Source organism: Leptodactylus fuscus, chromosome 3 (genome assembly GCF_031893055.1).
Source record: "Leptodactylus fuscus isolate aLepFus1 chromosome 3, aLepFus1.hap2, whole genome shotgun sequence".
NCBI lineage: Eukaryota > Metazoa > Chordata > Amphibia > Anura > Leptodactylidae > Leptodactylus > Leptodactylus fuscus.
In genome coordinates, this window is record NC_134267.1 from 144,276,676 (window position 1) to 144,292,556 (window position 15,881).

Here is a 15,881-nt window from a genome sequence, read left to right on the forward strand (position 1 = left end):
AATTAAAGTAAGGGGGCGTTCACACTACCGTCGGTGCCGACAGGTAGTCTCCGCTCCTAGTGTCCGCTCAAAATCTGGCACGGACATTAGGAGCGGTCACTAGCTGTGTCCGTGACACCTGTCATTTACTTAAATGGGCATCGGGTGCATTCTTTTGCACTCCGTGCCTGTTCTTCCCTGTCCGCAAGTGAAGATGTCCGACTTTTCAAGCGGACAGAAGAACCCTGCATGTCGGGTTCTTCTGTCCGCTTGGGAAGTCGGACATCTTCACTTGCGGACAGTGAAGGAAGGGCACGGAGAGCAAAATAACGCACCCGATACCCATTTAAGTAAATGACAGGTGTCACGGACACAGCTAGTGACCGCTCCTAATGTCCGTGCCAGATTTTGAGCGGACACTACCTGTCGGACACCGACGTTAGTGTGAACGCCCCCTAACAGTGGCCCAAGAATTATTGTAGTCCAAGTCGTCAGCCATTACAATAAAGCAAGCAAATATACAGCAACAAACTTTACATACATAATGCAAAGTAACTGCACATGCATAATGTGTATAGAAGTCCCTCCGAAATGAAGACCTAACATAGTCGCCCACCAAAGACTAACTTTGTGGAAGGGGGGTGGCTCCAATACACTTATCGGAGGGCTACTCAGCTTATACTCCTCCACTATCTCACATCATCATGACTGTTAGAGATTTGGAAGTAGTGACATTTTACATGTCACCCAGGCCATGCACTTGATTTCCCCTACTCTTGGTTTTATGCGGGCTGACTCATTTAGACAATGAAACACCCTTTACACCCTTCCTCTACTTACTAGACCTTTAAAATACAGATAGTACCAGTTTAAGCAGTAATATACTTGTTTACTGAGGGAAAGGTCTCTTGGTCAGATGTGGACTGATAATACCTGGTCATTTACACTCTGCTTTCCCACAGGCATTGCTACACAGTCCTGTTCACTATATATAATTACAAGTCTTGAGCAAATATGTAATATGTCAATATAATAAGCCAATGTAGTACAAATACTATATAATGCGTGGATCACAGATGCTGGTATTATGATATGCCCGCATGGTCTACCATTGTACATTTTTTCCACTAGTCAGTGGCGCATGAATTCTCTAGCCAGGGTTGCAACACTTTTTTATTATACACAAAACTATTCACTCCCCCCCCCTTCCTAACTCTTTATTTTAAAGCTGTTCCAAATAAATTCTGTTTAACCCCTTAGAGACACAGCCCAAAAGTGACTTAAGGGCCAGGCCTCTTTTTTCAAATCTGACATGTGTCACTTTAAATGGCGATAACTTTGAGACGCTTTAACTTACACAAGTGATTCTGAGATTGTTTTTTCGTAACACATTGTACTTCATGTCAGTAGTAAATTTTCGTCGATATGTTTTGTCTTTAATTATGAAAAAATAGGAAATTTGGTGAAAATTTTGAAAAAAATGCAGTTTTCAAACTTTGAAATTGCAAGCCTTTCAAATAGAAAGTCATACTACCCGAATTTTTTCATAAATATAATTAACAATGTCTCTGATTTATGTAGCAATCAAATTTTAATTACCCTTTCATTTTTTTCAGATATTATAAGGCTTACAAGTCAAGCAGTAATTTTCCAAATTTTCAAGAAAATTTCCAAAACACATTTTTCAAGGGACCAGTTCAGTTCTGAAGGGAACTTGAAAGGCCTCTCTAATAAAACCCCCCAAAAGTCACCCCATTCTAAAAACTGCACTCTTGAAAGAATCCAAAACAGCAGTTAGAAAGTTTCTTAACCCTTTCAGCATTTCACAACAATTAAAACAAAATGGAGGTCAAATTTACATTTTTCAATTTCTGTCACTAATATATTCATTTAGCCCTAGAATTTACACATTTACTAAGGGTTAAAGGAGAAACTGCACCCCAAATTTTGTTACACAATTTCTCCCGAACACGACAATACCCCATATGTGCTGGTACCCTAATGTACGGGCACACGGTCGCTCTCAGAACAGATGGAGCGCTAATTGGATTTTGTAGGCCAGATTTTGCTAGAATATTTTTCAGGCGCCATGCCCCGATTGCAAAGCCCCCAAGGTGCCAAAACAGTGGAAAACCCCAAAATGTCACCCCATTTTGGAAACTAGACCCCTCAAGGAATTTATCAAGGGGTATAGTGAGCACTTTGACCCTACGTGAGTTTCACAGATTTTTTTACCATTGAGATGTGAAAATGAAAAATTACCTTTTTTTTATAATAAAATGTCACTGTAGCCCCAAATTTTTCATCTTCACAAAGGGTTAAAGGAGAAACTGCACCCACATTTTGTTACACAATTTCTCCTGAACACGACAATACCCCATATGTGCTGGTACCCTAATGTACGGGCACACGGTCGCTCTCAGAACGGATAGAGCGCTAATTGGATTTTGTAGGCCAGATTTTGCTAGAATACTTTTCAGGCACCATGTCCCTTTTGCAGAGCCCCCAATGTGCCAAAACAGTGGAAACCCCCAAAATGTGACCCCATTTTGGAAACTAGACCCCTCAAGGAATTTACCAAGGGGTTTAGTGAGCCCTTTGACCCTACAGGAGTGTAACAGAATTGGCCCAACAAAAGGAAAAGTGACATTTTTTGCTATAAAATGTAGCTTTAACCCCAAATTATGCATTTCCACAAGGTGTTAAAAGAGAAAATGCACCCCACAAATTGTCAAGCACTTTGCCCCAACTACAGAAATGCCCCACATGTGGATGTAAAGTGATGTATGGGCACACTGTAAAGTCCAGAGCTGAAGGATCGCTATTGGGATTTTGGAGGGCAAATTTAGCTGAAATCTGTTTCAGGCACCATGTTGCATTTGGAGAGCCCCTGAAGTGCTAAAACAGTGGAACCCCCTCCCCCCCAAAAAAACAAAAACAAAAAAAAACGACCCCATTTTGAAAACTAGACCCCTCAAGGAATTTATCAAGGGGTTTAGTGAGCACTTGGACCCTCCAGGTGTTTCACAGATTTTTTTACCATTGAGATGTGAAAATGAAAAATTACTTTTTTTCCAATAAATCGTCCATTTAGCGCCATATTTTTAATTTTTGCAAGTAGTTAGAGAATTAAGAGCCCCTCACAGTTTGTTACACAATTTCCCCTGAACACGGCAATACACCATATGTGATCATAATCTGCTGTATGGGTACATGTTGGGGCTCAGAATGGAAAGAGCGCTATTTGGATTTTGGAGGGCATATATTGCTGGAATAGTTTTGAGGTGCCATGTCGCATTTGCTGAGCCCCTAAAGTATCAATACAATAGAAACCCCTCAAAAGTGACCCCATTTTAGAAACTACACGCGTCAAGGAATGTATCAAGTGGTATTATGATTTTGAGACTAAAAATGCTTCCCAAAAATTTAAATTTTTAAAGAAATATGCCATTTTGGTGTCCAATACATTGCACCCACTTTGTGTTGTCAGAGACCTGCACTTCTAAAACTATTAAGTGGGCCATCCCGAGGGACAAAAAATTATATATGTGGGTATAAACTGCTGCTTGGGCACACAGCAGGGCTCAGAGGGGAAGGAGCCCTGCGCTTTTTAGCTTTTGGGGTACAGATTTAGAGGGACTTTCTGGGTGCCATGTTGTTTTTGCAAAGCCCTGGAGGTGCCAGTAAACTGGAATTCCCCAAGAATTGACCCCATTTTGTAGGAAAAATTTTAGAGTCTCTGCAAAAGTGCCATGGCATCCAAAAACCAAACCGTCTAAGTCTGTGCTCCAAAAACCAAATAACCTTCTTCCCTTCTGTGTCCGGCTGGGCCCTAATATCAGTTTATACCCACATATGACATTACGTACGTTATCCGGGGTACACCAGTGTCATATATGTGCCCTAATATCAGTTTATACTCACATATGACATTACCCTGGTTACACCAGTGTCATACATGTGTCATACATGTGGCATAAACTGCAGTTTGGGCACACAGCAGGGGGCAGAAAGGAAGGAGCGCGATGCGGCTTTTGGAGCACAGATTCTGATGTTTGGTATCTAGACGCCATGTCATGTTTGTAGAGCCTGTAAGGTACCAGAAAAGTGGATTCCCCAAAGGAGTGACCGCAGTTTGAAAACTGCACCCCTCAAAGAATTTCTCAGGGGGTGTAGTGAGTATTAGTATCTCAGACGTGACTGCACAGCGGATGGCGAAGAGGGAATGTGTAAACTTTGCGGAATACATTGCAAACTCCAGATTCCCTACTATGTCCCAGTAGCTCCTATGATTGGGGGAGTCACACTGGGGTCACTTTGGGGGTCACTTCTGGTATATTTTCCCTCGTAAGCTCTAAATCTGGGGTGTCCCCTGATATTCAGCTTATATATTCCCTTCCTGCGGCAGCCAGTTGTGTTCTAATAATTTGGCGATTTTGCGGGATTTTGTCTTCACATTGGTAGAGGCTATATTTTCTTTATTTTTCTGCTGACGTGGCCATATAAGGGCTTGTTGTTTGCGGGATGCGATGTATTTTGTAATGACACCATCTTGGGTGCCTACAACTTACTGATTACATTTTATTAACTCTTTTTTTGCTGGATTTAAAAGAGAAAAAATCAATTCTGGTACTGAGTTTTACCTTTTAAATTTTGCGCCATGCAGCGTACAGTATAAGTAACATGTGACCTTTATTCTGCGGGTCGGTACGGTTACGGCGATACCTCATTTATGTTATTTTTTTATGCGATACTAAGTCTGCAGAACAAAAACACATTTGGGGACATAAATCAGTGATTTTTGCATCACCATCTTCTGAGAGGCGTAACATTTTTATTTTTCGCTTGACAGTGTTGGTTGAGGGCTTATTTTTTTGCGGGACAACCTGTGCATTTTATTGGTACTATTTTGGGGTGCATATGACTTTTTGATCACTTTTTATAGCACATTTTGTAAGGTGAGATGGCGAAAAATCACTACTTCCGGCGGGTTTTTTCCGTTATTTTTTCCCGCCGTTCACTGTGTACATTAAATATTGTTTCAGTTTTGTTGTACAGGTTGTTACGGACGCGACAATACCAAATATGTATTGTTTTTATTAATTTTTTGTGTTTTTTTTTACATAATTCATTTTTTATAGAAAAAAGGGATTTTTGGGACTTTATAACTTTATTAATTGTTTTCAAATATACATATTTTTTTTTTTTTACACTTTTTTTTTTACTTGTTCTTGTGTCCCTAAGAGACACTTGAATCAGTGATGATTGCATCACTGATCCTCTACTATAGACTGAGACACAGGCTGCAGTGACAGCCTGCACGTGTCTCACTCTAGAAACAGGAAGTGAGCTGTGCGGACGGCACAGAGATCGCGGTACCCTTTGTTTGCGGTGGTCATGTTTGACCATCGCAATGAAAGGGTTAAAACCTCCGATCGGTAAAAGTACCGACCGGAGGTTATGGAAAAGGGTGATAGCTGTCAGTAACAGCTATCACCCAGTTCCGATTTCGCCCGCTCAGCTAGTGAGCGGGCGGAATCACCATGACGTACTATTACTTCATGGTGCGCGAAGTACCTCGCGTCCATGACGTAATAGTACGTCAAAGGTCGCTAAGGGGTTAATATGGGATCATGTAATTAAACCCAAAACAAAACCAAAATTATTGGAGCGGTCCCGAAACCACAACAACCATGAATATCATAACAACTCAAGACTCGCAGAATATAAAAAATAATCAATTTATTAACAATTATAATTAATAAACATCAATAGACAACATATAGAATAGGGAAAACACACAAGGGGACAGAACCCCCCACATTATCGATGGCAGTATGACACCTAACCCTCCCACTAATGATGACTGAGAGAAATCCTATATATAATATGAATATAGTATCACAGAATTGGATAGAATATCCGATATAATAATTTCTATCAAAAATATACACAATATAGAATAGATACTCTGAAGTGCTGATAGGATATTCTGGCCAGAATGATAAATATATATGCACATTTGTACTCCCACCACATGTCAATAAATACAACTATATTGGGTGTGTAAATATGCAAGAATGGACCAAGTTGTCAGTTTGGGATTACAAACCCTGGACAAGAAGGACCCGCGCTGGTAGGTTAGGTGAAAGAACGACTTTTATTGAAACAACACACTACGCGTTTCGGGCATACACTCTGCCCTTCCTCAGGTGCAATAGTTCTGCTGACTGCCTTCTCCATTAACAATGGGTGTGGGTAGAAGTGGAATATCGGTTGTAAGTAGTGGTGTGGTGTCCAGTGGTGGAGGATGATGATCAGCCATCATGGATAAAACATACATTTACAATGGCTTCAATCCCGGACTATAGCCTGCGCACTGCTGTCAGCTCCTCTGCCTCCTGCCCCTACTCACAGCCCTTCCGCGGCTCCATCTCTAGTTCCCCCTGTGAGAGCTCCAGGCCAGCAGAGTCTACAAGCAGCTGAACTCAGTCACCGAGGATTGTGTCGCACACATCCACTGCAGGTCATGGGGAGGGAGGGGGAGGAGGAGGAGACTGCTGCTCCCGAGAGAAGAGGCGCACAGAGCCAGGCACAACACAGCTTCTCAGCTTCTTTTTTTTGCTTGGCTTTACTCCCAAATTATGCCACTAGGGTTCAAGAAAACCAGGCATTTACAATACTCTTCTGTAGCTCCTCACTGTGATCACGGTGAAGTTTCACTGCGTAGTGATACCGTATTGGTGCCGAAACTATCAACACCAATATCTCTGCAAACAAAACAGAATTCAGCACCTTTTAGCTTTTCAGCAGTATGTAACACAGCCAAAGTTATAGGTCATGAAAGGTCCTCTTTAAGGAGACCCACCTTCAAACTATATCATGGTGGTGTTCTTTGCTCCGCTTTCAAATATATCTGCAGTTTTCTACTTTTTCAAAAATTCATTAAATATTCAGTAATATGTTTAGTAGAACCAAAGCTTTATACAGTAGCACCCCCTCAAATGTGTTTACCTGTCAAAAAGACATGTCAGCAGAGATTATCCTCCGCTTGTTCATTCAAAGATGCATCACAAATGCAGGAAGTATCTGTCGCACCCTCATAATGCAGGTGCTTGCAGCTATCTCCAAAGAAATACATCTGTAAATAGGAGGTAATGTTATTGCCAATAGACTTACAGTACATTGATCTGCATAGTAAGCCTACATTCACACGGTTATATTAAAGGGATTCTTGCATTTGTAAAATGAATTTTTAGCTAAACATATGCCTCAATTGCCTTTAAAAAGGCTATTCAGGTACTGCTTCTACAACTACAACTGACCTCACGGTTTCTTTTAAAAACTAAAAAGTTAGATATGTAAATCAGCCCCAAGGAGCATCCTGGGCATTCCCTAGGGCCACCGAGCACCCCCGACGTCATACCTCTGAAAATGCCCCTCCACAGCTTGTAAGCCCTCCTCCTCCAGACATCCTGTACCGCCCTGTCTTCTCCATTCTCGCTTCGGCTGTTGTAACCTCGGACATGCGCAGTATCGCTCTGTTCTGAGCGGCACTGCGCATGTCCGAGCACCATTTTAGTGTAGTTCGCTATAGAAGTGAGCATTCTGCTCCTTGCGGCTGATTTACAACTTTTTAAAAGAAACCGTGGGGTCAGTTGCAGTAGTAGAAGCAGTACCTGAATAGCCTTTTTAAAGGCTATTCAGGCATATGTTTAGTTAAAAATGCATTTTACAAATGTTAGTATCTCATTCACTGGATGTGAATGAGGCTATACAGATCCATGATGGTCCATTTTAACAGACTATCAAAAAAAGGTCTTAATTTTACCCGTTTTCACAGATCCCTCAATACACTCAGTTCTATGACAAATCTATGTAAACAGAGGTCTGTTGAGTAGAAAACAACCATGAAAATGTCCAGTTTTCATGGCCATTTTGTACCACATTTGTGTTAATGTTGTTTATCGTTGGGGGTACCTGCACATGGCATTCCTTGTGTTATTTAGCAGGATGTACCTGTACATACTATTTGAGTGAGTAGCAAGTATAGGTACAGAATAGAAAGTACAGGTGCAGCCGTTTGTGCAGGTTTTTAATTTTACTTTAAAATTGCATGCAGTTTTTTTTCTGATGCACTTTTAATTGCCCTTAACTGTAGCATGTTAGCCTCATGCACACATCCATGTACTAGCTATGTTTTTCACAGCTAGGACCCTGAGCCATTCATTTCTATGGCCCCATATACACAACAGTATATCTTCACGGTCCTGTGTATGGGACCATGAGCAAAACTCAGGACAAGTCCTATTTCTGTTTGTATTGCGGCCCGTGTTCACTGACCTCAATGAATGGGTCCATGGATGGCACATAGATGTCAGGCATTCACTGAAGGTGCCGCTCGCTCAATCATGGCCTGGTGACACGCACACCGTCTTGAACATTTTGCCTTAGGTTGTATGCCATTTAACCTGCACCCAAAAAAAACCCATAGAAACCTGTGAAGATTTGATGCAGTTTTAGCTGCACCTAACTTGACCTTTTGAATTCACCTTTGTGTTCCAGGGAGGCAACCTAAAATGTCATTGCATTGAATTGATTCCCCGTGATTTCAATTAACAAACAAATTCAGTGAAAACTGAATTATCATGACTGACTGGCATCAGTTGTACTTGTGATTGGGCCCCAAGGCCAGGGTGGGCTATAAGACCCTCGTCACTCTATTACTGCCTGCTGTATTGAATTATATAATTATCTTCGCTCTACACAGTGCGTGATATGGTGCATGGCAGCATGTCTGTCTACTATTCTCCTCCCATCCTCCCTGTCCACTACTCTAAGAAACAGCAGCACCAACCATAGAACAGGAAATAGGAGAGCCTAGAGGAGAATAGTAGACACAAATATTAGCATTCACAATGTCAGTGCTTTTTTATTAGGAAATTATACAATTCTATACAGCAATCAGTCGTAATGTGGCGAGGGGTCCTGGATGGTATGTGGTGTGGAGGGAGGGGTATTACCTATGTGTTGGCAGAGTCTGGAAGGTACGTGTGGTGGGGATCAATGTAGGAAAGGAGAACTGTTACCTGTGGGTGTGGGTATTATACCTGGAGGGGGAGATTATTACCTGTTTGAGTAAGGGACTATTAGGGTGCGTTCACACGTAGTAAAGTGGAGCGCAAGCTGGCACGTATACGGAGTGTCAGCATTTTGCGCGCTCAAAAACGTGCCAGATTGCGCTCCACTTTACTACATGTGAACGCACCCTTACCTTATGGGGGCACGTTTGCCTATGTGAATGATACAGAGAACAGCACTATTTCCTATGTGGAATGTGCAAGGAGGCGCTATTCCTATACCTTGCAGGGGGCACAAAGAGGACACTTTACTGGACACACACGGGGATATGAGGACACTATTACCTTGTAAGGGCCACAAGAGATCGCTGTTAACTTTTGGGGGAGGAGGGTCACAGTTAACTTGCTTGGGGTTTTTAAGGGAGCGCCTAGCTATTAATTCTGCATTAATGGGTCACTTTAGTGCTCTTGTGATGAAGCTGAAAGTCACAGACAGATATGACGGTCATGAAAGAAGTTATGCTATGCCGAAGCTGAATGTTTGTACCAGGGCCCATGAGCCTATAGCTATACCCCTGCCTCTGGACTTTTCAAGGTATCAGAAACTAGTGATTTGTATTTGAATACCCTGAATAAAACATTTTATCTGTAGACTTGAGTTTTCTTGTGCTGTAGGAGTAGAACATGAATTAGGTGAAAAAGGAGACATAAGGAAATAAATAAAATTCAAGTTCCACTGTCCTTGGAGACCCAGAGATACGTTATCTATTGTATGTTAGAAAAAAGGTAACCTATGCCCAATGTTACGAAACCTGTCTCCAATTTTACTTCCACCATGCTAGTCCACTAACTACTACTATTGATTTATATGTTGATAGTGAGGTCTAGGGTGCTAGAATCATAACTTTTAATAGATGACTAAATAGTCTTGTTAATAATTATTATTATTATTATGGTTAAAATTCAGTCCTCTAGAAAGTACTCATTCCCTGAACTCGTATCAAGATAGTCAGATTTCCGTGCCTGAACAGTGTGCAGGAGTGGTACAGATCAGTATGTCACTGGGAGGCAGGGAGTCCTAGCATCATAGATAATTATAATGTTAGGAGTCCCTCTCCCTGTACACTGTTCAGGCCAGGAGATCTGCCACTCACACAGACTGAGTTTCACTGGTGACTAGACTAAAGCTGACCTTACAAATGAGTTTTAATCGACTGAAATGGCTTATTTCAGCGAACAGTCATACATGAATATACTGCAAACAATGGCCAAGGAGGCAAAAATAGTTTGGCCACACTGGATATTTTCAGACAGTAGTCAGCCTAAAGTATCAGTGTTATAATTGGCACAATTGGACTCTGGGCTGACCATCAGTCACTTTGCACTGACTAGCTGCAGTAAAACTGTACTAAAACTATACACCATACTAACATGTATTTAATTCAGTTTTTGCTGCATAAATCAATAAAACTTGTCCTGTATTTTTTTTTTTTTTTTTTTGCAAAACACCAAAACCCATTGCCATATTTGTTGCTGTCACCTTGACATTAAAGAGGCTCTATAATTGGGAAAAGTCATTTTTATCTAAACATATACTTGCATAGCCTTTAGAAAGGCTTATCCACACATACCTTTTGTATGTAAATTTCCTCAGTAGTTTTTGAATGAGAGAGTTTTTATCCATATGCTAATTAGTCAATTAGTCTCCAGCGTGCACCCGGAAGTCTCAGTGAGCACTGTGTACTGTGTGTGAGAGCAGGGAGAGGAGTCATCAGCAGCAGCCTGTGCTGTACATACAGGAGAGAGACAGTGCTCACTGAGACTTTCGGGTGCATGCTGGAGGCTAAATAGCATATGGATAAAAATTGTCTCATTCAAAAAGTGCTGAGGTGGTTTACATACAAAAGGTATGTAAGGCTATGTATATGTTACAGAGCAAGAACGGGGTTAAGTGAGTCCTAGGAGCCCTCATGGTCATATACAACTTTTTATGGCAACTTGCAATCCAAAATGAAGCAAAATTTAAAAGGTTTACACATCTCAAGTGGTGGCTTATATAACATAGGAACAAAGAATAGGGCATTTGATGTATCTGTATTCTATCACTAAAGAAGGACTGTTAAGATGGTCTTCATTCATTATTTCTCCATTGACTAAGCACAAGCTTCATAAAATGCTTGTGTGTTAACAGCCTTGGGGAATTTGATTTCACCTCAGCTGTTCTCTTTTATTTCCTTATGAGGTGATTCATCTATCAAGGAATTGCTTGTAATCCACTTAAGTAATTTACTGTGTCTGAGAGGATTCAGTAAAGGCAAAGGTGATCCTTCATCCTTGGATGGCCCTTGATCCTTGCATAACCCTAATGCTCTTGGTAACTTTCCACCATATAATAGTGATCTTTTCTGCATTATGTTTTGAATAAATGTAATACTTACTGTGTGTGACTGTTTTATAATTGTTGTGGCCCACTATAACATTAAAAGCAACACTATTCTCTAGTGAATTTCTCTAATTCGCAACAAAGTGCTAAACTTCAGGAACAGTTTGGTGAGTTTTTTTCCCACTGGCCATGTTGCGCACAATCGCTCCTTTAGGCACATGCGGCACTCTGTAGCATATCAGCTCCATGTGAGCAAACCCTTATAGTAACTATAAGTACTCTAGACAAGGGCTTCTCAAACTTTTTTAACTAAACTCTCAAGTTGTGATGCCAAGACCTCACTAGCAAAGAAATACTACCACTGGGTTTTTTTTCAGCTTGATTTGCTTTGTTGGGCCTTAGTCTAAGGCTAGGGCCCTAAGTAATGAAATGCAGCAAATAAACGCTGCAGAAAAAACACGGTGGAAACGCTTCACGTTTTTTTCTACAGCATTTTTCTTTGCACTTTCTGCTCCTATTATATCTATACGGAAAACTTCAATGTTTCTGCAGGTAAGCTCACTGGACAAGAAATTAGTCACCCCTAAAGAAATCATGAAAATGATCATTTAATATCATGTAACTCCGCCTCTAGCATTGATAACCGCCTGGATTGGGTTAGGAAGTGAGTCCACAAGGTTTTGCAGGTTCGTCACATCCAGTTTAAGCCACTTGCTGAGGAGTTGACCATGCAAATTTATCAAATTGCAGGGATGCTGGTGTCAGTGTTTTACCCGCTGTTCCAACATATCCCACAGATTTTTGATGGGGTTCAAGTCAGGTAATTTTGCAGGCCAAGATGTAATAGGACCTGGGAGTGTTCAGTCCCCCAGTCAACTACTGTCCAAGTTTGGTGATGTCTAGCCCATTGAAGGCGTGCAGCTTTATGTGCCTGTGTGAGAAATGGCCACTTGCAAGGTGAACGATTCCAAATGTTCATTGCATATAGTTCCCATCTCAAGGTTTGCTCGCTAAGGGGGAGTTCACACGGAGTTACGTGCCACGTGATGTGGCACGTAGACGCCGCGGGACCCTTTGCGGGCCGTACACGCTCCCATTGATTTCAATGGGAGCGGGGATCGTATGCGCCGCGCTAGTTTGCGGCCGTGAATAAATGCAAATAAAGTGCATTTATTCACGGCCACAAACTAGCGCGGCGCATACGATCCCCGCTCCCATTGAAATCAATGGGAGCGTGTACGGCCCGCAAAGGGTCCCGCGGCGTCTGCGTGCCACATCACGCGGCACGTAACTCCGTGTGAACTCCCCCTAACAGGTTGGGAAGGACCTTCATTCACTGACTGCAATTCCTGTTGGGTTTGAAAGCAATTTTGATCCACAAGTCATGAACTTCGTCTGCGGTCCCTCTCAGGATCTTTTTCCGACCACAAGTCAGACGTCATGTTTCGTGGCCATGTGTATTACACCAGTACTTATAGACACGTTAAACAGTTCGCTACGAAACACCAACAAATCCAGCAACTTCACTCACCGTATGGCCATGGGCACAGCCAAACATGATTGCCCCTTTTTGCCACTCTGTCACATCTTATATTTACTCATGTTTACATACAATTACTGCTGGAAACTACTGTCTAAGGGCTAGTTCACACAGAGGGAAATGGGCTGGATTTTGATGCGGAATCCGTGTCAGAATCCGGCTCATAAAACCACCTCCCATTGAAATCAGTGGGAGTCGGACATTTCCTTTTTCCGTGAGCAGTTTTTTCCCGCTCACAGAAAAAAGAAGCGAGCTGCCCTTTCTTTTGGCGGATTCCATGTGAACTAGCCCTTACTGATCACTACTGCCTTATGATCACATAGAGGCAGTGCGTGCACAGTTGAGCCTGTGACTCAATGGCTGCCCCATCTGTATAGGCTTAACAATGCATCTGTGCTTGGGAACTAGAGTGACTAATTTTTTGCCCAGTGAGCTTATAATTGACATCCCATGATTTTTACTAACATAGATTTTTCTGCTTCAAGTATTTTTCTGCAATGTGTGGATGGGAGTAGCCGGCATCCCATCTGCTTGTGTGTTTTCACAACGTGGGGCTTTAGCCCTAATATGTTTTTTAATCCACTTGCTCATCTGTTTGAGGTCTCATGTATGTAGGTACACACTCACACATAGTGATGACATTTATATTGCTAAATGCACCCCTGGCCTACATACTGTGTACACATTTATTATGTGTTTTAGATAATATAAAAAACAAAAAACTTGAGAGTCTTTAGTAGTTGACACCTTTTTTAATGGCTAACTAATAATGATGACAGATTACAACGTTTCAAAGCTCTTTGCTTCTTCTTCAGGTATATCTAAAAATAATTTCTGAAGGATACATATTTATGTACAGAGGGACACATAGGAATAGAATTCTAGGAGGGAGGGTGGAAGAAGGTTATTGGTACATACAAATAAACAGTTCATCAGTTTGCAATGTTCTTATCAGTTCAGAGAATGTCTTTTATGGCTTCTCAATTAAGTGTTTTTTGTTGGATGCCATGATCCCATGTGCCAGATTCATCCTTTCTTGCAATGTTTGTAGCAGGGTCATAAACTTGTATTCATAAATCCGTCTCTCTTTCCTTGATTTAAAATTCCCTCTTAAAACCAAAATTTTCATGTCATTGGTGATATTCTGATCTTCATTGCTGAAATGTTTTGACAAGGGAAGGGTTTTAGATAGTGGTATATAAACTAGTCCAGACAGTCTAAAGATGCACCAAATGTATCATCCATCCTCGGCCACTGTGATAAAATCGGGTGCATTTTTCACTGCCTGATCAAAGTTTGCATTGTCTCAAAATTAGTGAGTATACTCTACTATATGTGGAAAGTAGGATGTACCAATAAAACTAGGTTCACACCATGTTTTTGCATCCTATAATAAGGTACTGGTTTTAGGGCACATTTACCAGTAACATAGGATGGTACAAGATAAAATAGTGATGGTGTTAATGGGGCCTAATCCATGACTGTTCTAATGAATCCAAATTGCTTGGGAACTGTACTAATACTCAAACTCATTCTAATACAGGTTTACCATAATACAGGGGTGTAGCTATTGGGCTTGTAGAGGTAGCAACTGCTACTGAGCCCTGGTAGATAGTACATGGCCCATTACAGATCTCCAAGTGACACCTCTGCCATAATATATTCAGTGAAATAAAAGTTCACAAACCTTCTGTCCCTTTTGAATATTTTTCATGCTAAGCAGATCTACTGATTTCTGTTCTAGACGCCAGATGCAGTCAGCCATGATAAAAGATGGCCTCATCTTGTGGCTTGTGCAAGAACTTGAGGACACAGATCATCTCTCTGACTACACAGTGGAGTATTCTGTAGCGCTACTCATGAACCTCTGCTTACGCAGTGCAGGTATGTGAATGTGCATCTGCCACAGGTTTTGCTACGCATGGCATTTTCTGTGGGGAGATGATTTTGTTTAATGTTCTTGTTGCAATTTGTTTTACACAGGGAAGAAAATGTGCGCTAAAAATGCAGGCCTTGTTCTCAAAGTGCTTTCTGACTTGCTAGGCCATGAGAATCATGAGGTTTGTATCTTTTACTGTATATGACTGTACCATTTATGCATGGCTTTAGTTTACCTTTTTTTTTTTTTTTTTTTGTGTAACTCCTATTCCGGCGCTGGCTTCAAACCTCTAGGCACGTGCGGTCGGCTCTGCCGTTGGGCCTCGGGCAGAGCTGAATGCACATGCCCGCGGCAATTTCCTGTGGCCACTTACACAGTAAACTAATGAAAGCAGCTATTTTCTTGTGGTTGCTTACACAGTAAACTGGGGTAAGCGGCCACAAGAAAATGGCCGTGGGCATCCGCAGTCTGCTCTGCCCGAGGACTGACAGCAGAGTTGACTGCGCATGCCTAGAAGTTTGAATACCGCGCCGGAAGAAGACGCAGGGAGAGGCCATTCCAGGTGAAGATAGAGGCGTTACTGGAGATTTCTCACGCAGTTCTCTCTCACGAGAGAACTCATTTGTACTGTGTGCAGGGGCCACTATGGGGTGTAATATGCGAGGGGGTGGGGGTTGGAAGGGGGGCATGTCAAAAGTTCACCACGGGGCCCCGTCATTCCTAGTTATGCCACTGACTATATGATTTACTGAGAAACTTAAAACATTATTTTTGAGGTGAAATGGGAAAAAAATGCAATTCCATCATTGGGGTTTTTTGGGTTTCACTTTTAGAGTGTTCACCGAGCACTAAATGTATTTATTTTTTTATTATGCTTCAGTACTTTTAAAAGGAACATATGAACAGATTTGTGTCCCTTAAACCACCAGCATTTCCTTATGCATCTGGGGTGTATAGTACTAAACCTGGCAAGTTGCTGCCATCTTGCTGAAGATGACTTTGGGACTTATCTCTGATAGC

The 15,881-nt window shown here is 41.7% G+C and overlaps 1 protein-coding gene across 1 annotated transcript in view; it reads left to right on the plus strand.

The window, feature by feature from the left end:
- The window catches only part of ARMC9 (armadillo repeat containing 9), a 162,336-nt gene that overhangs the window by 129,541 nt on the left and 16,914 nt on the right, over positions 1-15,881 (plus strand). The window contains exons 16-17 of the mRNA XM_075268483.1: positions 14,727-14,866; positions 14,966-15,042. Coding sequence (XP_075124584.1) covers positions 14,727-14,866; positions 14,966-15,042 — 217 coding nt within the window. The remainder of the gene's footprint in view (positions 1-14,726; positions 14,867-14,965; positions 15,043-15,881) is intronic.